Source organism: Rhineura floridana, chromosome 1, assembly GCF_030035675.1.
Source record: "Rhineura floridana isolate rRhiFlo1 chromosome 1, rRhiFlo1.hap2, whole genome shotgun sequence".
NCBI lineage: Eukaryota > Metazoa > Chordata > Lepidosauria > Squamata > Rhineuridae > Rhineura > Rhineura floridana.
In genome coordinates this window covers 18,217,698-18,242,258 of record NC_084480.1, presented here as the reverse complement: position 1 = coordinate 18,242,258, position 24,561 = coordinate 18,217,698, and the positions used below count along the sequence as shown (strand labels likewise).

General features: G+C 43.2%; 1 protein-coding gene across 4 annotated transcripts in view; it reads right to left on the bottom strand.

Annotated features, from left to right (window-relative positions):
- DCC (DCC netrin 1 receptor) overlaps positions 1-24,561 on the bottom strand; it is an 882,319-nt gene that overhangs the window by 142,269 nt on the left and 715,489 nt on the right. For all 4 annotated transcript variants that reach the window (XM_061614640.1, XM_061614649.1, XM_061614658.1 and 1 more), the window contains one exon: positions 4,141-4,335. In XM_061614640.1, coding sequence (XP_061470624.1) covers positions 4,141-4,335 — 195 coding nt within the window. The remainder of the gene's footprint in view (positions 1-4,140; positions 4,336-24,561) is intronic.

Genomic DNA, 24,561 nt, shown 5'->3' with positions numbered 1-24,561 from the left:
CAGCCTTCCGTCAGAGCAGCTGAGTGCTTCCAACTTAGAAGCTTTAAACTCCCCAGGACTCATTCAAGTGCTTCAAATCAGCGCTCACTAGGCAAGGGTGAGAAATTCAATTCAGTTCACCTTTCAAGCTGAATATATTAAGTTCACACTTTCCGAAACAATATGAGAACCGAAACACAGCCATCCATTGAAATTTGCACTTCCTCGAACTGTGTAATGCTGTTTGCCAAGCAAACAATGTTATATATTTCTATATTGTTTTAAATTTTTAAATTGTGTTTTAAATTGTTTTTTAAAAGATGTATTTTATATTGTATTTGTTTTTAGTTATTGTAAACTGCCCAGAGAGCTTCAGCTATGGGGCGGTATACAAGTTTAATAAATAAATAAATAAATATGTTAGTCGAAGCTGCCTACAACGATGTGTTTATTAGGAGAAACTTGCACTAAAATGTTGGAGAACTTTCGTTAAGAAATTTTAAAAAATAAAATTCATAAATTTCATAAACTCGTGGACATTCAAAGAAGCTGAATGTTGGAAGATTCAGGACAGACAAAAGGAAAGTACTTCTTTACTCAGCGCATAGTTAAACTATGGAATTTGCTTCCACAAGATGCAGTAATGGCCACCAGCTTGGATGGCTTTAAAAGAAGATTAGACAAATTCATGGAGGACAGGGCTATCAATGGCTACTAGCCGTGATGGCTGTGCTCTGCCACCCTAGTCAGGGGCAGCATGCTTCTGAAAACCAGTTGCCGGAATCCTCAGGAGGGGAGAGTGTTCTTGCACTTGGGTCCTGTTTGCGGGCTTCCCCCAGGCACCTGGTTGGCCACTGTGAGAACAGGATGCTGGACTAGATGGGCCACTGGCCTGATCCAGCAGGCTCTTCTTATGTTCTTATGTTCTTATGTTCTTAAATTGCTGCAGAAATGTGGACAACTGAATTTAAGACTGGAAAAATGAGGAATGGACAGAACCAAAACTGGTAGATCTTTCCATCTCTAGACCTCACTTGCTCCTTGAGTAGCACAGATGAAGAGCCTTGTTCATGCAAGGCTTGGTAGGAAGAGACAGGCTCTAGTCCAGCCTTTCCCAACCAGTGTGCCTCCAGATGTTGTTGGACCACAATTCCCATCTTTCCTGACCATTGGCAATGCTGGCTGAGGCTGATGGGAGTTGTGGTCCAACAACATCTGGAGGCACACTGGTTGGGAAAGGCTGCTCTAGACCCTAAGTGATTATTTCTCAGGAACAACTTTATACCTGGTGAGCTCACTGCCTGTGCAAACTGACTATTGCTAGAAACAACTCAGTGGGCTTGTGCACTAGGTGTACATGCCAAAGCACAAACTCTTTTGCTGAAAAGACAAATCCCAAAAAAGCTTCATATAATTTGCTGGCGGCCTCTTTGACGTTGCCATTTCCTCCCCCCAAAAAGGATGAGTGCATGTGTTGATTTTGGTTTCTCTCCGTTTCTAATTTTTCCAGTCTTAAGTTCAGCTCCCCATATTTACACATCAGTTCCAATTTTTGCACTTTAGCGTGAGTGTCTTCTAATAGACACATATTGCAAAGCAATATCTCCTAATACAATGCATTTTTATATGCTATTTTCACTAATTTATGCATTTATATGCCCACTTTGCCTTGGCATATGCATTTTTGTACATGTTACTTGGCTAGAGGACTGCATTGCAAAATTTGGAGAAGTGTGAACATGGTTGTGTTTTGGTTTGCATGTTGCTTTGAGCAGCATGAATTAGACAAGTTCACCTTTAAATGTGAACTGAATTCAATTTCTCCCCTATCCCTATCACAGAAAGGCTTACCAGGAGTCCTATTTCTACTCTTCTTAGCGGCAGGGAATTTTATTTAGCCAGTGAGTTTAATATTTACCCAGGTATTTTGAACTTTAGACCTTCTAGCGCCTCTAGCTCTGTTTTGCGCCGGTGGATATATATTCCTTTATTATTTGTATTTATAGCCTGCCTTCAACCAGAAACCCCAGGGGGTGTTACAAAAATATAACAATCGAAATAAGTACAATGTGCAGTTAAAAGCATAAAATAAAAACAACCAATATCAGAATAACAAAACAGCAGCACAGAAATGCCCAGCAATGTTCATTTGAATTGCTTTTATTCTGCATTGCTTTTTTGGCTTGTTTTAATTTTTATTATATTTATTTATTTAATAATATGTATATTCTGCTTGATTGTAATGAACCTCAAAGCAGCTTGCAAAAATAAAATTAATATAGAAACATTAAAATTATCAACAAAAGACAGTTAAAAACAGGTATTTAAAAACAGTCCAAAGAACTAAGATCAGCAATAAGCTAAAAACAGATTAAAAAACACATGTTACATCTACGTGTCTGGACCCAGAGAACCAGCCAGAGAACATAACTATTAATAAAAACAGAGGAATATCTGCAGTTTCCAAGCTGTGTCCCAAGAGTACAGAGGCTCCCTGCTTTCAGAAGGTCATCCTCTGTTTTAGGTCAGGGGTTCCCAAACTGTGATCCATGGACCACCAGGGAGCTGTGAGCTTTGTTCAGGTGGCACACAGTGTGTCTGGGTATTTGTGGTTGAAGATGAGAGCCGGCACCTCTGTCACATTCAATATCCATATTGATTTTTAATTGTATGTTTATTGCCTCTTTTATTTCTTATATTGTATTTCAATTTGAATTCTATGGAATACAAATTATCCTCCTACTGGGAGGAAGGACGGGATATAAATCTATAAAACAAATAAATAAAATACAATCAAATACAATATTTAAGACATTTTAATTTATATTTTAAAGTCTGTTTTTATGATGTTTTAAAGTGTTTTTAGTGCTTTTGTTTGCCACCCTGGGCTCCTACTGGGAGGCTGGACAGAACATAAATCAAATAAATAAATAAATAAGAAATAAAAGCAATAAAAATCCAATTCAAAATCATACAGCTACTAGCACAGCAAATTACAATTGCTACAATAGGCAGAAAAATCACTAAGGGATCCACCAACACCCTCAGCAATTTTCAAGTAGTCGGGCCGGGGGAATTGGGAACCATTGTTCTAGTGGTTACCCCCTATCCATCTGGTGCATATTTAATTAGGGTGTGGGGCACATGTGGGGAGAGGAGAGGGGGGACTCCCTTTCCACAAGCAGAAATCCTTGTGCTAATGGAACATGCTAGTTGGATCCCACCCTCTGGCTGCAAGGGCCACAAGGTTGGTTCATACCCTATTTATGGCAAAGGTTCTCCACCATTGTTGATCTTTTCCTTCAAGAATTTCTGATAAGCTTGTGAGGAACTCTAGGATTTCCTGGGACATGATTTGAAAAACCACAGCTCTAAAGCTAAATCCCTGCTAAGAACTACAAACAGCAACTTAGGATATAAAGAATATTTGTTTCGCGCAGGGCAGAGAAAATGTTGCCTGTACAACATTTTATAAACCTTTGGTATGTTCATAAAACAATTCTGCTGTGCTTATTACTTTTTAATGTGTAAAAAGAAACCCAAACAAACAAAAAAAGGAGACTGCAATTTTGAACCTCTGTTAACCTCAATGAGTGAATCACTGCTAGCTTCTTATTTGCAAGAAATCAATACAGAAATGTACAGACACCTAGTTGGAGGAAATGCGGTCAAAAAAAGTTCATGTTTGATGCTGCTGTAACTGGCACAATTTTCACTCATCTTTACCCCAATGGTTTTGATGCAATCACTACTACTTCATTATGTTGAGCTGCGACTGAGCTGCAATTGAACTTCTGTCATACATGAGACTGTTGTTCATTATTTCCACTGGCAGCAATCAGTTATGTCAAATGCTTCCAAGAGAAGGGTTGTAGTTCAGTGGCAGAGCGTCACTTTACAGGCAGAAGTTCCCAGCTTAATCCCTATCATCTCCAGGTATGGCAAGTGGAGACTCCTGCCTGAAACCATGGAGAGCCACTGCCAGTCAGTGTACTGCGCTAGATGGACCAACCACCCTTCTATGTTCATATGTCTGCAGTGTTGCCAGAAAGATAACACACAGCCTGCACTTTGGACTTTTACTGACATCAACACTCAGTCTTGTGCCTTACTCTGTTCTTAGACACCTTAACTCTTCAATTCACAATAGACAATACAAACCTTTAAGAGTCCGGAAGAGAATGGGATCAGAGAGAGGTCCCACGCCTTTGGCATTACGGGCTTGTATCCTAAAGTAATACACCGTGTCGAGATTGAGCTCCATGATTTGATGGGTGAGCCGGTCGCCACTGATTGACTCCATGATCCAGTCATCAATGGGGGAATTCTTGTCCAAGGTGTAGAACAGGATATAAGCTGCAAAACATAGACACATACTCCTTCTCAGTATATTTAGTGCTCATCTTCACGTTGACTAAAATCCAATTCAACACTCAGCCGTCATCAGAAGCAGTCTGCCTGGTGGGCACAACTGCAGTACTAGCTTCCTGTCTGCAGAGTAATGTCTGCTTACTGGGAGGCAGATGGTGAGAGGCAAGGCGGTGAGGATATTGGTGTGGTGTGGGTGCACCGGTGGGAGCTCTTGATTGGCTCTGCCAGGGTGTCCACTCAGCGTTTCTCACTGCCTCACCTCTCTCCTTCCAAGTAAATGGCGGCGTCTCCACTGATGAGAGGCCTGGTGCGCTGCAACTAGGGATGGGCTAGAAATTCCATTTAGTTTGCATTTCAAGCTGAATATATCAAATTCACACTTTCTGAACCAAAACACAGACATCTTTCAAAATTTGCACTTATTTGAATTTTGCCATGCGGTTCACCAACCAAACAATGTTTACAAAAATGCATATGTTAAGGGAAAGTGTACATAAAAATGAATATATGAGTGAAAATAACATGCAAAAAGGCATTTATATGATGAGAAATGGCTTGCAAAAAATGTGTACAATTGTAAAAACTGCCTCCAAAGGTACGTTTATTAGGAATTACAAATTGCTGCAGAACTGTGGAGGACTGAGTTTAAGACTGGAAAAATAACGTTCCTGCATTTTTGCAAGGGGCGAGTTTGCCGCCACCCTACTTCTGAGAAGACTCGGGAAGGTTTGAGAAAAATTTGTAATTGGTCAGGTGGTGCACCTTGACCAATTGGGAAAGGGTTTGAGCAGCTATATATAGCCTGCTCCTCCCCAAGAACGCGCCTTTTTTGCCTTGCGGCACGCTGTGAAAAAGCTTGTGACCTCAATCTTTCAGCTCATTGTTTTACCCTTGCTCCTGAGTTGTCACTGGTGATCGTATCTACTTTCTGGTTTTCTGGTTTCTTTTTTTTGTCCTTATTCCTCTCTAACTGTTTGGTGGGCCGTATTGGGTGGGGGGGTTTCCTTTAACACCAACCCCACCCCTTTCACCCCTCCCCCCTCCTTCATCAGCAGTCCCCACGCATTAGCTGGGATCAGGGGCAGGTGACGTTCTCCCTGCCCTCCAACGTATAATATATACAGTGTGGTATCCTTACCGCGGGAGCTGTGAAGCGAGGGGTAGGGCCGTCTTTTCGGCTCACGTAAACTACTTGGAGGCCAGTGCCGCGATTGATTGCGGCAGCCTGTGCTACATTTGTGTCTCTGCCGGGTAGCACATGCGGGGTGGCTTTTCCTCTCTGTCCTCTGTCGCGATAGTCGCATCGCGCCACCGGACCTCCTGGCGCTGCATTGATTTGTGGCCCCGGTGTGCATTGTTTTTGGTGCTTCTGAGGCACTGCTCGGTGCCCAGATCGCCACCAGGTCATTTTTATTGTCCCTCCTTTCCCGCGGATCAGCTGTGAGGCAGGCGCGGGAGGCTTTTTGAGTCGGTCCACTGCCCATAAGGGCACAGCGTCTGTCTGCCTCGATATCATTGTTTGAATTTCCCACCTCTCGGTAGCATTGTCCTGCGTTCCTGACTCAGCCGAGCAGGTGAGTTTGGGTGAGGCTGGGATTGAATTGCTCCTGTTGTTTTACTTAATTATTAAGTTAACCATCTACCCATTTGATTGATATATATATAAAATATATTAAAAAAATATAAAAAATAATAAAAAATAATAAAAAATATAAAAATAAATAAAAATAAAAAGAAAGAAAGAAAATTGATTGACTTATAATTGATTGGTAATTTTCATTAATTACACACACACACACATATATATAATTATAATTATAATAAATAAAAACAAACAAACAAACAAAGGAAATTAATTTAAGTTAAAATAATCCACAGTTGTCTTCTCTTTTATTTAATTTCATTAGTTAAGCTATATAAATAATTAATTACAATTTAGTGATATTGTTTCTGTATATAAATAAATTTAATTTAGATATATATATATATATATATATATATATATAACTACTACAAATATTTGAATTGATTCAACCTTTAAATTACCCCCTCCCATTTTAAGTTGCTTGTGCATTAATTGATTTGGCCACTTAGGTGGTGTCTGTGATTTCTTTTTCACCTCATAAGGTTGTTGTTGACTCAGTTCTGTGTAATTTTGTAAAGGCGTTTTGTCTGCATTGCATATTGCTGATAATTGTTGTTGTTGTTCTTGTTGTTGTTGTTAATATTGTTAAGTTTCGCTGGAATTCATCATGCCACTGAAGAAGGCTCAACAAAAGAGAGGGGTTCGAGTGGTGAAGCAGGGGACTAAGCGCCCCCCATCGCGGCAGGAGTGCCTGTCCTCAGATGAAGAAGAGGATATGGGGATGATTCGTGCTTTGGTTGCAAGGGTGGAGGCCCTTGAGGGAGAGCGCAGGCATCCTTCAGAGCCAGGGGCGGGGCCTAGCACCGCACCTCCAGGTAAGAAGTCGGCCCGCTTGGCGGCTAAGGCAACTAAATCAGGCATTCTTTCTGATTTGGTTGCCAGAATCTGTGTTCTTGAAGTGACAGCGCCCGGAGATGATTCCACCGTTCCGGCTGTACCAGTCTGCACATCGGTGGCACCTTTGGCATCCGCTTCTTCCCAATTTCCAGTCTCCACTGGCGCTGGTCTTCCCCAAGAACAATTGCATCCGCTACAACATGGCATTCAAGCTCCTTCTACAGATCCTTCCAGGGTAGCCACAACAGCAGCGGTTGGGTCTCCAGCTGCCTATGCGGGTGAGTGGTGTGTACCATCACATTCTTCTGCTACACAGGTCCAGCAGACACAACAGTTTTCTGCAGCTCCTCAGATGCTAGGTGGAGCACAGCAATCATTAGTTTATATGGGAGGTGTTTTAGTTCCACAGCAGCCTGCACTTCCTTGGCCCACTGCGGCAGTAACGCCCTGGCAGCCGTCTGTGGCTTCAGCTAGTACATCTGCCCTTCCGCTGCCTCTTCCTTCTGGTGTATATCCACAGGGGGATACTTCCCTACCATTGGGTGATCACTTACTATCTTCCACTAAGGAAAAGATTTGGCGTGGTGAATATATCGATACATTCACACTCCTTTTTCGGGAATCTGAAATAAAGCCCAAAGAGGGTTTGGATCCAAATGAGCGTGAGGTAGCGATAAGAAAGAAAGTTGATCGCATATGGCCTAATTGGCTTAATGCGTTTACTGTGTATATGGGTGTGATGATTCAGGTTTATCCATCCAGGGCCATGTCCCTGATTAAATATCAGGACATCATTCATAGGGCCTTTAGGGAATTCTCTGGGACCGCTTGGTTGCAGTATGATGAGAATTTTAGGCAAAGGGCGGCCTTGGACCCCACGCTTCGCTGGGATGTTGAACATCCTGGTCTTTGGCTGCGTTCTATGACTTCAGCCAGACCCTCATTGGGAGACAGAGCCGATAGTGGGCATCTTTTGGTGCGTGCGCAGACTTCAGCCTCCAGTTCCAGCCAGGGCTGGCAGCGGGTTCAACCCCCTCAGGTCTGTTGGACCTTCAACAGTACTGGACGCTGTTACAGGCGCCCGTGTTGGTTTAGGCATGCATGTGGACTCTGTGGTGGCACTCACCCCAGTTCCACTTGCCAGAGAGCCCGTCCGGCTCACCGGGGATCAGGGGAACAACAACAACCTAAACAGCGGCAGTACGTCGTAAGGCCAGTAGCCCTATTGGTTGCTTCCCCTAGCGAGATTATTGAATAGCTATCCCAATAGATCTGCGGCTAGATGCCTTTGGTATGGTTTTTCAGAGGGTTTTCGTATTCCTTTTGAAGGCCCGAGGGTTCCCACTTCCCCTGCCAACCAGCCTTCTGTTTTGGCTCTGGCTCCTGTAGTTCTCAAATAAATAAATAAATAAATAGCTGCTGATAGGATTTCTGGCCCTTTTACTTACCCTCCCTTGTCGAATTTGAGGATTTCTCCTATCGGTATAGTTCCCAAGAAACAGCCAGGTGAATATCGCCTTATTCATAATTTGTCTTTCCCAAAAGGTGCCTCTGTTAATGATGGTATTTCATCATTATATACGTCAGTTCGATATACTTCCTTTGATGAGGCTGTTAAGGTAGTCAGGAAGGCTGGAAAGGGTGCTTTGATGGCGAAGTATGACATAAAGTCTGCATTTCGATTGCTCCCAGTGCACCCTGGCGATGTTGATTTATTAGGTTTTCGTTTTCAAGGCCAATATTATGTAGATAGGGCAATGCCTATGGGATGCTCCATGTCCTGTGCTGCATTTGAGACTTTTAGCACATTCCTCGAGTGGGCCTTAAGGACAAGGGCTGGTTCTTCCTTGTCTGCTCATTATTTGGATGATTTTTTGTTCATTGGCCCTGCAGGCACTTCTCATTGTCTGCATTTGATGCGAACTTTTGAGGAGTTAACTATGGAATTGGGTGTCCCTTTAGCTCCCGAAAAGTCTGAGGGCCCTTCTACTTCCCTTTCATATTTGGGGATTCTTTTGGATACGCAGTCCCAGTCTTCCAGTCTGCCTCAGGATAAGTTGCTCACATTGAGGCAGAGATTGCGCTCAGTTTTGACTTTGAAAAAGGTCACACTTGCTCAGTTGCAAGAGCTTCTGGGTCATTTAGTTTTTGCTTCTAAAGTCATTTCGCCAGGCAGGGCATTCCTTCGTCGTCTCTGTGACGCTATGAAGGGAGTTCGTTCTCGTTTTCATCTTATTAGGGTCACATTGGGAATGAGAGAGGATTTCAAAATGTGGCTTACTTTCTTGGATAATTACAATGGCCTCTCCTTCTGGCGTGAGGACTTATTACTGGAAGCTGAGCTGCAAGTACATTCCGATGCTGCAGGTGGCATTGGTTTTGGTGTAATTTTTAGATCTCAGTGGTGCGCTGAGAGATGGCCTTCGGAGTGGCTAGCTTCTGGGCTTATTTCAAACATGACCTTTTTGGAATTCTTCCCAATTGTGGTGGCAGTCTATATTTGGCCTTTGGCATTCCAAAATCACACTGTGCATTTCTGGTGTGATAATTTGTCCACAGTGTGTGTGGTCAATACCCAGACTTCAAAATCGCCTCAGGTGATGCGCCTGGTGCGGGCCTTTGTATTGCAATGCTTGCGTTTTAATATATTATTTGTAGCTCGCCACGTTCCGGGATTACAGAATTGTGTTGCTGATGCTCTCTCCTGCTTACAGATGGCACGTTTCTGGGAACTGGCACCAGGAGCAGCTCAGGATTCGGTCCCGGTCCCTTTCTTCCTGTGGAGCCTTGGGAATTAGAAGTTGGGGCCGCCATAGCCTCTGCCCTTACTCCCAGCACTCAGAGAGCGTATCAGCGTGCTCTTGGAACATTCCAGGCTTTTCATGCCAGTAGTGCTTTGCCTTCTGTATGGCCTATTCCTGTATCACATTTGCTGCAGTTTATGTTATATTTAAAAGGGCAAAATAATTCTGTTTCTACCTCTCTGCGCTGGCCTTCATTTCTAAGGCAAGAAGATTGCAGGATCATTCTGTAGATTTTAGGGTCAGAAAGGTCCTTCAGGGTTGGTCGCGTTCCGCCCACAGGCCCGCTGACCGAAGGAGGCCAATCACGCCCGATGTTCTCCTTCAGATCCTGCCTTTATTTAGGTCTATGTGCTCATCACTGTATGAGTCGCACCTGTTCGCCGCAGTAACACTGACGATGTTCTATGGTGCCTTTCGCCCTAGTGAAGTATTGGCTTCCTCGAAGCGTGATGTGTCCTACCGAGTCTTCTGCTTTGGCGATTGCACATTAGGTGCTGACATAGTTAGGCTTTCCCTTCAAGTCTCTAAGACTGATCAAAAGGGCCGTGGCAGTATTATTTCATTGAATGTTTGCCAGGTTCCTGAATTATGCCCAGTTGCTGCAGTGCGTCTATTTTTTCTATCAGGCCAGCGGGCCAGCATTACCTCTTTATACATGCGGATGGTTCTGCCCTGACTCAATTTCAATTTTGGGCCATTGTTCGGCGGGCCTTGTTGGCCAGTGGTCACGATGCTGGAGTCTATGGGCTGCATTCCTTTTGGATTGGGGCAGCTACGGCCGCTGCCCTCGTGGGCATGAGCGTTGAGGATATTCAGCAATAGGAAGGTGGCGTTCTTCCGCTTTTAAGTCTTATATCAGGTATTGATTCTAATGTGTTGTTCTTTCTTTTCTTAGGTGTGCTGAGCCTTCCAGTGCCTGCGAGGGTCGTCCTGTGTGGCCACTCAATTTTATTTTGGGCCCATCGGAGGGCCTTCTCTACTCTTGCCGGGACACAGCTGCAGCTTTCTGCTAGAGCAACGGTTGGCTGGGAGGCTCAGAGGGGCATGCTTTGGGATGCGCTCATGCCTTTGGTGTGTCGTATTATGTCATCAACTAACCGGCCCCATGTGCTGGTGGTTCATTTGGGTGAAAACGACTTGGTGCAGCGGCCAGGTATGGATCTACTGCTCAAGATCACGCGGGATTTCAATGCATTCATCCAGTCATACCCGGACCTGGTTATAGTGTGGTCTGATATGCTGGTGAGGCGTGTTTGGAGGGGTGCACAGCACCCTAACAGAATCGATAGATCCAGAAAGTGGGTGAATAAGAAGGTTAGGAATTTGGTTTTGTCGGGACTTCCGGGAAGGGTGACTTCGCTTGTGCCTGCTTTTGAGACGGGCTCCCGCCTCAAAAGAAGCTTATTCAGATATAAATCAGTCAGAACATTTTTTTTTGACTGATGAAATTTCTCCCGGGCAGGGAGAAACGTAGAGATCAACCTCAAAAGCCTGTTTTTGTTGGGAGGACTGGATTTCATTAATTTATGAGAAAAGGTCCAACCAGCAATGCCGGACGGACTTCCGAACAAGCTCTATCTGATTAATGCGATATGTTTATCTTTTCTTCAAAGAGAAAACGGACTAACAGGCAAGCACCCTTCTTTCTATTATTTTTTTTACTTGGTTTAAATTGTTGCAGCAAAAAGAGATTTGTCAAATGAATCAGCTTTAAAGAACTTCTGGGTGAGCTATAACTCTTCTCTGTTATTCACGAAATTAACAGCTTATCTCTGTTTCTATTGCAAAAAGCTGTCCTGGAAGTGCATTCTAAAGATATACACAGAAGAGGGATTTCTATTCCGAGGAACATTATATTGTCTGGGACTATTCTCTTTTTGGTCTATTTTATTTTGACGAATCTGCTTCTTCACGCCGCCGCTAACTGTTTTGATGCTGGGAACTAAATTTGTTTTGTATTCTTGAACATAGAGAGATAAGGCAGGCTGCTCTGTTTATACTGTGATGTCATCAAGCCTGGAATATTAACCCAATTGTTGCTGAAATAAGAAGTGGTTCTTCTTTATTTTTGTTTTGTTTTGTTTTCGTGGTTTTAAAAATGGCAATCAAGAAAGTGGCTGAGAATCTGGAAGTAATTATGTTTCAGAAAATAATGGATGAGATTGAGATAACGAAACAAACCCTGCGACAGGGCAGTAAGGAGCTGAAAATTGAACTGAGCAAAATGACGCAGGAGCTTAAAGAAATAGGGGATCCTGTGAGAGAGGAGAATGAGATCAGAGATGAGAAAAGAAAAAATAAAGGGAAGATACAAGCCCTGGAGATTGGAACAAATGTGGAATTGGAAAAAGATCTGGAGTTTATGGATATTAGAAATAAAATCTACTGTTTGGAATTTAACGTTATCTCTGAAGAAATTAATGAAGATATTAGAGATAAAGTTATCAATGGCTTGGATAATCTTCTGGACTGGAATGACGTGATGGAGCTTGATATAGAGAAAATCTATGGAATTAACAGCAGCCATGTGACAATGGAAAAACTCTCAAGAGATGAGCCAGTGCATTTTGTAAAAAAGAAGAACACAGATATGACTTTACAACAATATTTCAGCAACTTATTCAGAATTGATGGCAAGAAAATATTTGGGATAGAGGAAATTCCCATCAGACTCTTATTATATGACTATGGCTATGACAGCAAGATTATTATGGAATACTGATAATGGAAGATTGGACACTGAAATTACTGGACTTAACAGGACTATTGAAGATGGAAGATGGAATTAATAGGGATAATGGAATAATGGCTATTGAAATTATTGGACCTAACAGATTTTGATGAGATGGATTAATCGATATGTTTATTTGGACTATGGTTATGACAATAAGATTATTATTATTATTAATGAGATGGATTAATCGACATGTTTATTTGGAGAAAAATTGATAGATATATTTCTTAAAGAATTGAAACCTCTCTTTGACTTTTTGTGGAAAGAATAAAGTAATGTTTATGAGATTTGATGATTAATTAAGATAACTACTGGAGGAAAGTGATTTTATAATATAATTTAAGAGACAGGATTGTTATATATTGTAGACCTACAACTGATTTGATCTGCGACAAATGGGAAGTCAACATTTTATTTTTTTGTTTAATCATTTTTGTTTTGTTTTGTTTTTTGTCTTTGAATGTTTTATGATTTTGTTTTGTATGTTTTATGAAAATTTGAATAAAAAATTATTGTAAAAAAAAAAGGAATTTGGTTTTGTCATTAGGTGGGGCTTACATCCCGCATGACAGGATCCGTTTTCATTCTCCGCATTTGTTTCGGGATGATGGTGTCCATCTCTCGGAGAGTGGGTGTGATTTACTATTGGAGGATTATAGGTTGGGTTTGGGGGCTCTGTTTTTTAAGGGTTGAGGGGACCAAGCTTCAGCTGATCCCCTCTTGTGGCGTCGAATTCGGGCAGGTGAGGTAATTGGGGTTAAAATTGAGGTGGATGAGGCATTTTGGTAAAGGGCACCCCCTGGTGAAACATCAAGGCGTAATGTCTGGTGTGGATCTGGGGAGTGTCCACATGGGACCGGCTTGCGCATCATGGTGAACGCCTGTACGGTGGGGCCAGGATGCGGAGGTTGGAACCACCTACCTGACTCCAATTGCAAGGAGGGAGAAGTTTTCCCACATCCTTGACTGGGGAGTTGCAGTACGATGTGACTGACTTGTCTCCTGGTTTGGAGGGTCTATACCCTCATAGATAGGTTGAGCCTCACCTGCCCGAAGTATTTGATATTCATTAATTGGCTGATTTGAATTTGATTGATTATGTGTTATATTTTAATAAATATAACATTTCACCATATATGTGTCACGAGTCTTCTTTGGTGTGGTGGCAAAGAGAAATGGAGACAACTGAAATGGAGAGATCTTTCCATCCTTAGCTGCACCGCTCCATCCCACCAGCTTCTGCAGTCTGTCATATCTGTGTCTGTGTCAGAATTGCTTAATATGTTTTTAATAATGTTTTTAACTCTTTTAAAAAAGTTTTTTAAAAGTTTTTAATGCTGTTTTGTCTTAATGTATTTTAAGATTTGTTTTTATGATGTTTTAAAGTGTTTTTAGTGCTTTGTTTGCCGCCCTGGGCTCCTGCTGGGAGGATAGGCAGGATACAAATTAAATAAATAATAATAATAATATTTTCCCCTAATTATTGCAGTTTTGGATTGCACTCACAATTAGCACTGTCATGCATGTCTTGGTATGCGTACTGGGAGCTAGCTCATACTTGACGCTGGCCTCCATGTGAATGCCTCAGGACTGTGCAAGCTGGGACAAACTCAGGAAGCTGCCTTGGTGGGTGGATGCTAGAGGGCAAGAGGCTGGGGAATCTGGGCCTCTGCCATACCCACTGGTGGCAACTTTGGCTATCTGTCTGTAGTGCCTGTAGTCACTTCCACCCAACGGGTCAAACACATGTCCTGTCACGACCTTGGAGTCCGATTTGTCATCTTCAGGGGATGAGGGTGAGGACTCTGAAGAAGGAGGGAAAGGGCATGCAGGACCAGCTCCAGAAGCACCCTCAGATTAACCCTGTGGGGCAGGGGCTGCTCCCCACCCAGGATGTGGCACTACCACCCTCTGAGTCGGAGGACTCCACGGTGGAAGACCCACTCCTGAGACTCCTCCACTCTATTACAGTAGGAAGGTACTGGAGAAGACCGGGCCTTTCAAGTAACACAATTATCTTGCAACACAGGTGGTGCTAACAATCGGGCTGCACTTGCTTCTGCGGCTACTACTTCTATATAAGGGCTCCGTTTCAGCTTGTACCTTGTCGGAGCAACATCAGAGCTCTGTTCCCTTGAATGTGGCCATGTGCCTGAGCCTAGCCATGCTCCAGGAAATATCATGCTGGTATATTCATTACCCTGCACATGAGAAGCATGTTGATACCGCTGATATTGTAGGACACCTATCCAGGTGTTAAGAACTGTCACTGTTACAGGTGTCACATAACACTTGTTCTGCAGTTGTAAAAAAAACCCAGTCTTTTAGAGTGGCAACGCTTACACACTGGAACTCCCTGCCTATTGATGCAAGGAAGGCACCTCCGCTGTACTCTTTTGGGGACCTACTTGAACCATTTTTGTTTAGGCAAGCTTATCCAGACACGTAGACATTGACACATGTTAATCTCTTTTTAGCACTGTTAATTTTAACTATCTTGTAAATGCATCAGTTACTTGTTTTTAACTGTGTTTATTGAGAATTTTAATATTTCTTGTAAACTGCTTAGAGTTCTTATTACAATCAAGCAGAATATACATTTTGTTAAATAAATAAGATCAGCAAGGGAGGTGCTGAGTCCCTTTGAGGCTCAAGGGACAGCGATGCATGAGAAAGCCTTCTCTGTGGTGACTCCCAGGTTGCTGAGCAACCTTGCCTCTGAGGTATGTTTTGTGCAATCACTTTTCAGTGACTGGTCAAGATGCACCTCTTTACCCAGGCCTTTGTTTGAGTGGGTGTCTTCCCTCCTCCTGCACTGCTGTGCACCGCTGTTCTGTTCTGCTGTTTTGTTACATTGTCACTGTTTGTCTTGTGGTTTGATTTTATGATTTTAACATAATTTGTATCTATTTTTAACTGTCATAATTGTATAACCCTCCCTGGGACCACTTTGTGAAAAGCAGGGTACAAGTACAAATCAGAAATGAATTAATAGATAAAAGCATTTGTTCGAGTGGGTATCAAGCAGGCATCAGGTGGAGCTATGGATGGAAAGATCTGTCTCTTGGTTCTCTCAGTTTCTCATTTTGCAATGTTACATTCAGTTCTCTACATTTCCGTAGCAATCTGTGAATTTTTTTTTTTAAAAATCCTCATGAAAATTCGTCACCATTTTAGTGTGAATTTCTCCAAATAATTTCTCCAATATATATATTGTATTTTATGTATTTTAATTTATTTTAATGTTTTGTGATTTTATTGTTTACAATTTTATTATGTACGTGTTTGATTTTATTTTTGTAAGCAGCCCGGAGTGCCCTATTACAGAGTAGAAGGGCGGGATAGAAATATTTTAAATAAATAAATATTTTTTTGTATACCCAGCTGATGCAATTTGTGCAGTGTCTGGGGTGCTTGTTTGAGCCATCTCAGTCATGCTTAAGAACATGCCTGCTAGACCAGGCCAAAGGCCCATCTGGTCCAACACTCTGGACTCACAGTGGCCAAGCAGATGCCTCAATGGGAAGCCCACAAGCAGATTGCAGTGACAGCCATCAGTATATGAAAGCAAAGATACAGTTTTCTCCACTTTGCCTCCCCACACTCTAAAATATCCATAGCACAGAGTGCCTCGGCTTTGTTCCAAATGGTGCATTTGGGATTTGCAGTTCTACAAATGGATGACCATTACAGTGGCAAGTTGGCAGATGCAGGTTTGACTTCACTAGCTGTGCTAGTTGTGCATGGAAATGTGAATTCAAATGCCCACACCAGTGGAGCAGCAACATCTCCACTGGAAACAGAACCTGGCAGATGGCTGTGGAATCACTGAGCGTCATCTTGGTTACTTACGCCAGAGCTGCCAGATTCAAAGCTGTGAACTTGAGCTAACAAACAGTTATAAAGATTATGAGTTGAGACTTGAATGTGCTAACATGGGAGGAAATGTCAGTGGCATCAATGTTATTTATTTATTTATTACTTTTCAACCCCACCTTTCTTTTCATGAAACCCAAGGCGGCTTACATATGGTCCCCAGGCGGTCTCCCATCCAGGCACTGACCAGACCTGACTCTGCTTAGCTTCAGCTGGGAGCTGGCCTCATGTGCCTTCAGACCACAGCCTGGGATGTTATGCATCATTTCCTGGGCATTCATGAGAAACTTGTCTGTATATTGTGGTAAACGTGCAGTACCTCGGTCTGAACGAAGTGAATGTATAGCACATTCTGCACATTTTCCTTATGGATTACTACAACAGCACATGGCCTGTTTGGCAAATGCCTGAGGGTCCACCGGGCCTCATGCTGCTTGGCAATATTTTTCTTTTTTCCTCTTTTTTAAAAAAATTAAAAAATGCTCTTTTTTGTCATGGCAGTGAGCACACTGCTAAGTGATTGTTGGTTGAGATTGCAGCTGTCTGGTATCTCCCTCCACCCCCACCCCCGAATGTCTCTGAGCCCCACTGCATGAGGCTCCAGAGGCATCCTAGAGAAAAGAAGATGGCAGGAGGCTGCAGCCTTGGATGTTGCTTCACTTTGCACTAAGAATGCAAAAAAAAAGAGGAGGAACTCTTACCCACTTCCTGTTAAGTTTACTTGAACGGGGGCTTCCAGGATGGCACACCCCTTGCACCTGGGCCCAGCAGGGCATCCTCCAAGCTGATGCCAGCTCTTGCCTAGCTAAAGTCCCTGGAGTCCTCAGAATCTCAGGTGGTCTCCTTTCTTCACAGAACCAGCTGGTTGGGGAGCCTTACTCCAAGAGTTTGGTTACCCCTTTTCATCACGGGACAACCCTCTTTTTAATTGGTTGTACTTGGCATTTCTGGCCAGTTTGTTCTCTCGCACCCCTTCCTCCCTATACATAATCTACTTCTCCTCTTCCCACCTCCCCTTTCTTTCTTCTGACGCGCATCCTCCCCCACCCACTTCTGGCTCCCTTACCTCAGCTGGTCTGCTCAGCTGTGGTTCTAAGCAGGGACTGCCAATGTCCATCAGAGTCCCTCCATACCTGGAACCAGCCCCAGTTCCTTAGATGGACATAGGTGCAATGGCACTGATAGTGGTCTGTTTCATCACACTTATGGCCCTGTTTTATGTGAGGCAAGGAAGAGGAGGTCTGTCCCGCTGTGTTGCATGCCAAATGGAATCCCATTATTCTACTTACACAACATCATACTGGGTGGCCCAGTGCAGGGCATGTCAATGTGCTGAGTAACTTCCATGTGCACATAGAGATCCAACATGTGCAACAATGTTTCCATTCACTTCAGTGGCAAATTTAAGATTTTGGGCACAGTCTTATTACAAATATGATTGTACCTGTGATATTGAAAATAACAGGCCACTCATGTGAAACATATGTACATGTCAAGGCTTCTGGGGGACTTTGGGCCCATCCCCCTGAGTGCAGAACCACAGGTGGAGTTCCCCTTCTTTTGCCATGCTTTTCTTGCATGCACATGCCACTTCAAGGAACTCCCACATATCGCCATGGGATACTCCTTTCCAGCTTTTCAGCATGCAGGCTATTCATGCTCCTTTTGCAAGTAGTCTGTGAAGCAAGGTGTGTGGAAGAGTGGTCTGATGGATGCAGCAAGTTGAGGCACAAGGGAAGAACTCCTTGGCCTATAGAATGGCTATATGGGTGCATTTACACTCATGGTGGCCTGGCAGGGAAGGGAAGAGTCCTAATATTCTACTTCTGCACTTGCTTCTCTCTATGCAGAGTGAGCAGGTGGATTATCCTGAAGTACCTAGTTTTGTGTCAGTATGCAGCCTCAGTTCCACTCAAGCCAATTTCAGTCCTAGTATTTAGATGTAATTATTTATTATGGATTGGGGAGAAAGTCCCATTGACCTCAGTGAGACTTATTTTTGAGTAGACATGTATAGGAAAGCACTGTCAGAGCCTCCTTCCATACACACTGGAGTTGCTGGATTAGGATAATTGAATGTCCCACCCCAACCCCAGGCATGTGTATATTTACTACGAGTGACAGTTTTTCAAATTTCTGCCTCCATTGTTCATATTTATGAGGCCATAAGCAGCACATTTCATAAGTTGTACAATATTTTTAATCATGATCAGATGATTTTGAGATATCCATTAGTAGCCTAAAGGCATCATTTAAATGCAACATCTCTGGGTATTTATATTATTATTATTTTTCTGTTTAAAAGAAAGCTCTGTTCTATTTTTTCATAGCAAATTAACATTTCAGGCTCCTAATGGAGATCTTAATTAGGCAGTGATGTTACAGCAATATTTTGGGAAATAAGATCTGTCATTGTATAGTATTCATTAAGCTTAGTCCTTGTCAGTCAGTATTAAAGGGTTTCAGATCATGAGCGCCTTACCTTGTTATTACAAAGTTAAATATCCACCAATAAATTCTACTATAATGTGTCAGACCAGGCACCCTATGATTATGTACATTATGTTTTACATTATTGTCAGACAGACTGCTTATTATTAGTCATTCTTAATTGGCACCGAGCAGAACACATCAGAAGACCTTTGCTCTGAAGGGCCGCATTCTTTTTAACACATTTAGTGCTTTCTTCCATGAAACAAAGGAAGGGCTTACTTTGTTCCTTTTTCATCAGCTCTTCCTTGCACTGGATTGATTACTGGACCCTCTTGCCACCACCATGTGCAAAGAGCAATCAAAGAAAAATAACAGCTGGAATATAATGCTACCAGCATTTTTTTGCACAAAAAATCTCCCACTTTCTGTATTCTGTTCAGTGTCTAGCTGTACAGACTGTAATTCATCTGACACCAATTTTCTAGATCCATTTCTGATCTGGTTTTGGCACTGATAGAACTGTTGCAGTAAGGCCCCATCTGCACAATACATTTTAGGCAGTATTATATACCACTTTATTTATTTATTTATCTATTTATTATTTGATTTATATCCCGTCCTTCATCCCAGCAGGAACCCAGAGCGGCAAATAAAAAAAGGTTAACACACACACACACACACACACACACACCACACACACATACACACACACACACTTAAAAAAAAGGTTTAAAAGCATATTAAAAAGTAATTCCAACACAGAAGCAGACTGGGATCAGGTCTCAACTTAAAAGGCTTGTGGAAAGAGGAAGGTCTTCAATAGGCACCTAAAAGATAACAGAGATGGTGCGTGTCTAATATTTAAGGGTAAGGAGTTCCACAGGGTAGGTGCCGCCACACTAAAGGTCCATTTCCTATGTTGTGCAGAATGGACCTCCTGATAAGATGGGTGGATGGTACACCAGCAGCAACCCTAGTTTCCTGTCTCCTTGGCACGACACCAGGTGCAGGCCCTCATAGCCAGCTCTAAGACAGAGTGGTTTCCTGATGACAGAGATGGAAGTTCTGTAGACCACAGCAACTCCTCCTCCCCCCCATCCCTGCAGCCTGTGCTGGTGTTGCACCGAGTATCTAGGTGGACAAAGCTGGGTCATATCAACTCCTCTCAGCTCACCCACCCAGGTCTTGGTAATGCACACCAAATCAGCACCTTCATCCACAATCAAATCATGAATGAGTATGGTCTTATTGTGTGCCCATCTGGCGTTAAACAACAACACATTCAGGCCAGTGGGCACAGCAGATGCGCAACGAGGAACCCATCTATGAGAGGAGAGGGAGGGAGGAACAAGGCGTAGATAGCCTTGCCCTCATCTTCTATGGTAATTCACCACCTCCCCATGGCTATACTTCCCTTTACCCATGATCACTGAAATTGGGGTAGCATCACCTATGTCCCTCCTTACTAAGACTCCTCCTAAACACCTGATATGAACCCAACAAGAGCCCACCAACAAAACCTATCTGAGCCAATTATCCCAGTAGGCCTCTTTGAGAATTGGGAACAGTCAGACCCACTCATTATTTATCTCACGGGGCACATCTACTCCCCCTCTGTCTCACACCCAGGGAGGGCCAACCTTCCATCAGTTACGGACTCTCACTCTGAAGGCATCTGGCAACTTTCTCCTATCATTCAGTTCACTGCACAGGCCCTCACCCTGCACAGAAACTACACATGAGGCATACATCCTCCCCACTACCAACCTCCCCCAGATTGGTTAGGAAAAAAAGAAAGAAATAGAAGAGGGTAGCACCCTCACCCTTGGAACTCCCCAATGGGTGACCCCGCTGGTGGCAGACCCGCCACCCAAGGGCAGCCGGCCTTTTACGCCTCCTGACCCAGCCAGGAGCTGATGCAAGGCTGCAAGATTAACTGCAGCCTCTTTCTGGAGCCAGGGTCAGGCAGGGGGTCCCAGTCCTTGCGGCACTTACCAAGGACATCAGCTGTCTCAAAAGACAGCAACCCAGAGGAGCAAGCACCCAGAGGCTCAGAGGCTCAGCCCCAGGGCACGTCTTCTTCAGTCCCTCTAGTGCTGCAGCTGTAAACAGTCATGGCTTCCCCCAAAGAATCCTGAGAACTATAGTTTGAGTGTTGATAATTGTTAGGGGACACGCCCCCCATCCTCTCACAGAGCTACAATTCCCAGCATGTGTTAACAATCAATCCAATTTCTCAGGGCAATCTGAAACTGTAGATCGGTGAGGGGAATAGGAGTCTCCAAACAACTCTCAGCACCCTTAAGAAACTACAGTTCCCAGGATTCTTTGAGGAAAGCCATGACTGTTCAAAGTGGTATATAATATTGCTTTAAATGTATAGTGCAGCGGACGGGGTCTGACTGCAACAGTTCTATCTGTGCCAAAACCAGACCAGAAATGCTAGTTATGGACAACGTAAGTATGTAAAGGAGAGCCCTGCTGGATCAGGCCAAGCATCCAGCTTTCCGTAGCAGCCAATGGGATCCTGGATGCACAAGGGCAACAGCCCTGCTCCACTGTTCTTTCCCAGCAATTCAGAGGCATGATGCTGTGATAAAATAGTACAGAATGCCATATTTCAATATGAATTTTCATATGGATTTTTTTTTGGAGGGATGGGGAATGTAGATTTATGCAGATATGGGACACAATGGACTTATGAGTAAACACATGTGAAATTGAGAAGGACCATCCAGACATAGATTGACCAGCCATCCCTAGAAAATGGCACACGTGACAGCATTGCCATTGCCATAGAGGTTTCACCAAGCTAAATGTTTCTCCTTGTTTTGAATGACCTTTTACAGGACTTCAAGCTCCAAGACACATACAAAAAATACTAGGGATGCTCTCCATTAGATTCCCACCCCAGTTTTGTGGTTCTGTATTTCCAACAGGAGTTCTGGAATGGATCTTGCCAGCACAGAATCTGCAAAGCTGGGCCTGTCTGGCTGGTCCTGCGCGTGGAACCGGTAGCATTTCAGAGAAAGCCACCTTGGAGGTCCTGGCTTTCAGCATCCTACATAGCAACATAAATTTTGCTTCCAGGACCTCACAGTTGCATTTCCCCATGTCGTTGGTGCCAACGTGCACCACGACCACTGACTCCTCCCCAGCTCTGTCTACCAAACTATCTAAACAATGGGCGATATTTGCAACCTTCGCACCAGGCAGACAAAACACCTTGCGGTCTACACGCCCATCACACACCCTACTGTCTATGTTCCTAATAGGTTTGGTTTGGTTTGGTTCTGTACAGTTTTCCCCCCAAAAGCTAAAATTGCACAATGCTGCAATGGACATCTATCAAAGTCGATAGGGAGATTTATAGAAACTGCAGCCCCCAACACAACTGATAGAGGAGAAAACAGCAACACCATTTGTCTTTAGGGGCTTCAATGGTAGGCAGCTGTTGCCACCTATCAGGTATTTTCAAGGCTGCAGTCTCCCTTTTTCCCTGTTGAATTCAATGGAGACAGAAATGAAATGGTGGCCTTACGGAGCCACAGCTCAGTAGCAGGCAAACGCTTTACATGCAAAGGGTCTCAGGTTCAGTTCCCAGCATCTGCTGGTAAGGCTAGGGAAAGTCCCCTGTCAAAAACCAGCAAAGCCACTGCCAGCCAGTATTAAACAGGCAGGAGGAACATGTGGCCCTCCAGCCAACATAGTCAACGGTCTGAAAATGATGAGAATCATAGATCAGTAACTTTTGAAAGGCTACTGTTTCTGCACCCCTTGTGTAGAATCTATTGAGCTAGATCAGCCTTCCCCAACCTGACATCTTCCCCTGGTCCCATCAGCCCCAGCCAGAGCTTGGAAAAGTTACTTTTTTGAACTACAACTCCCATCAGCCCCAGCCAGCATGGCCACTGGATTGGGCTGATGGGAGTTGTAGTTTAAAAAAGTAACTTTTCCAAGCTCTGCCCCCAGCCTCCATTACCAGTGGTCAGGGGATGTGGCACTTATCGTCCAATAACATGAGAAGACATGATTCATTAGAAAAGACAATCATGCTGGGAAAAACAGAAGGGAGTAGAAAAAGAGGAAGGCCAAATAAGAGATGGATTCATTCCATAAAGGAAGCCACAGACCTGAACTTACAAGATCTGAACAGGGTGGTTCATGACAGACGCTACTGGAGGTCGCTGATTCATAGGGTTGCCATAAGTTGTAATCAACTTGAAGGCATATAGCAACAACAACAAATGTCTGGAGGACACCGTGTTGGGGAAGGCTATGCTTGATGAACCAACAGTCTTATTTGTTATAAGTCAACTTTCTATGCAATGGTCTGTTGTTGTTATTATTACTATAACATATGAAAAGCAAAAATAGCACACATGCAGAATCTGTTCCAACATTTGAAAACTTGACCAGAATTTAACTGGGTTGGAACTGGAGTATTAACAACTTGTTTGGTCACCATAGGTACTCAGGGATATCACATAGGTGAGTGAGTGGGCTGGTGGAGGAGGGATGGATCTCTCCATTCCTCCTCTTCCAGTCTGCTTGGTTTCTGTGCTAGCTATGGAGAAAGGGAAAACCTTCCTCGGCTTTTTCGCTCCTCCTCCAACCAGTTTGGTAGAAGAATTCCCCCCTCTGCCCCCGCCGGCCTAACAGGCTATTTTGAAACTCTGGCTAGGGACTTCCCAGGAGGAATCGCTCCGCCTGTGCAGCCTTTGAGACGAGCTCCCGTCTCAGAGGAAGCTTTTTCAGTTATAAAACCAGTCAGAAGATTTCTTGACTGGAAAAAAATTTATCCCAGGCAAGGGAGAAACGAAGAGATTATCCACAGAAAGCTTCGTTTTGTTTGTTGGACTGGAATTCATTGGAATCGCCTATGAAGGAAGGTAGCCAACAGCGTCGGACGGAGCCAGGGATTACAAACAGGCTCTAACTGATTAAGCGAGACGGTTTTTTTTCTTCAAAGAAAAACGGAAATTAACAGGCAAGCATCCTCCTGTCTATTATCATCATTTTGTTATCGTTACTGCAAAAGAGATTTGTCAAAGAGTCAGCAACAAAGAAGCCCTGGGTGAGTTATAACTTTCTCTTTTACATACGAAATTAAGGAGGAAGAAAATCAAAATAGCCTATCTGTTTTTTATTGCAAAAAGCTGGCATGGAATTGAGCATTTTAAAGATATAAACGGATGAGAGGCATCTAATTTGAAGAGAAAATTTGATTTATCTGATATTTGAGCATTATATGTCTGGGACTATTTTTTCTGGTCTACTTTTTTTTTTGGCGAATCTGCTTATTCCTTATGCCACTAATCATTTGGACGCTGTGAACTAAATTTGTTTTGGACATATAAGAGATAAGGCAGTTCGTGCTGTCTAGAGGGTGATGTCATCTGGCTTGGAAGATTAACTCATTTGTGACTGGAAAAAGAAATAAACTGTTCTTTGCTTGAGAATAGTGACTATATTGGAATTGAAGGGGTTTTGTTCTTTTGGTTTTAAGAATGACAATCAAGAAGGTGGCTGAGACCCTGGATGTTCAGGAAGGGGTTCTCTCTCTAAATATGTTTCAGAAAATAATGAATGAGATTAAGCTAATGAAACAAGAGCTGGGACAGAACAGACAAGAGATGAAAATTGGATTTGGCAAAATGAGACAGGAGCTGAAAGAAAGTCAGGATTCTATAACTGGACAAGAAAAAGAAGATGAAAGAAAGATCAAAGGGAAGGTTCAAGCCCTGGAGATTGGAATAGATTTATCAAATATGGACCTGGAAAAGGATTTGGATTTTATGGTTGTGATGGATCCTAAAGACAAATATTACTGTTTGGAATTCAGCGCTGTCCCTGAAGGAATTGGTGAAGAAATTAGAGAT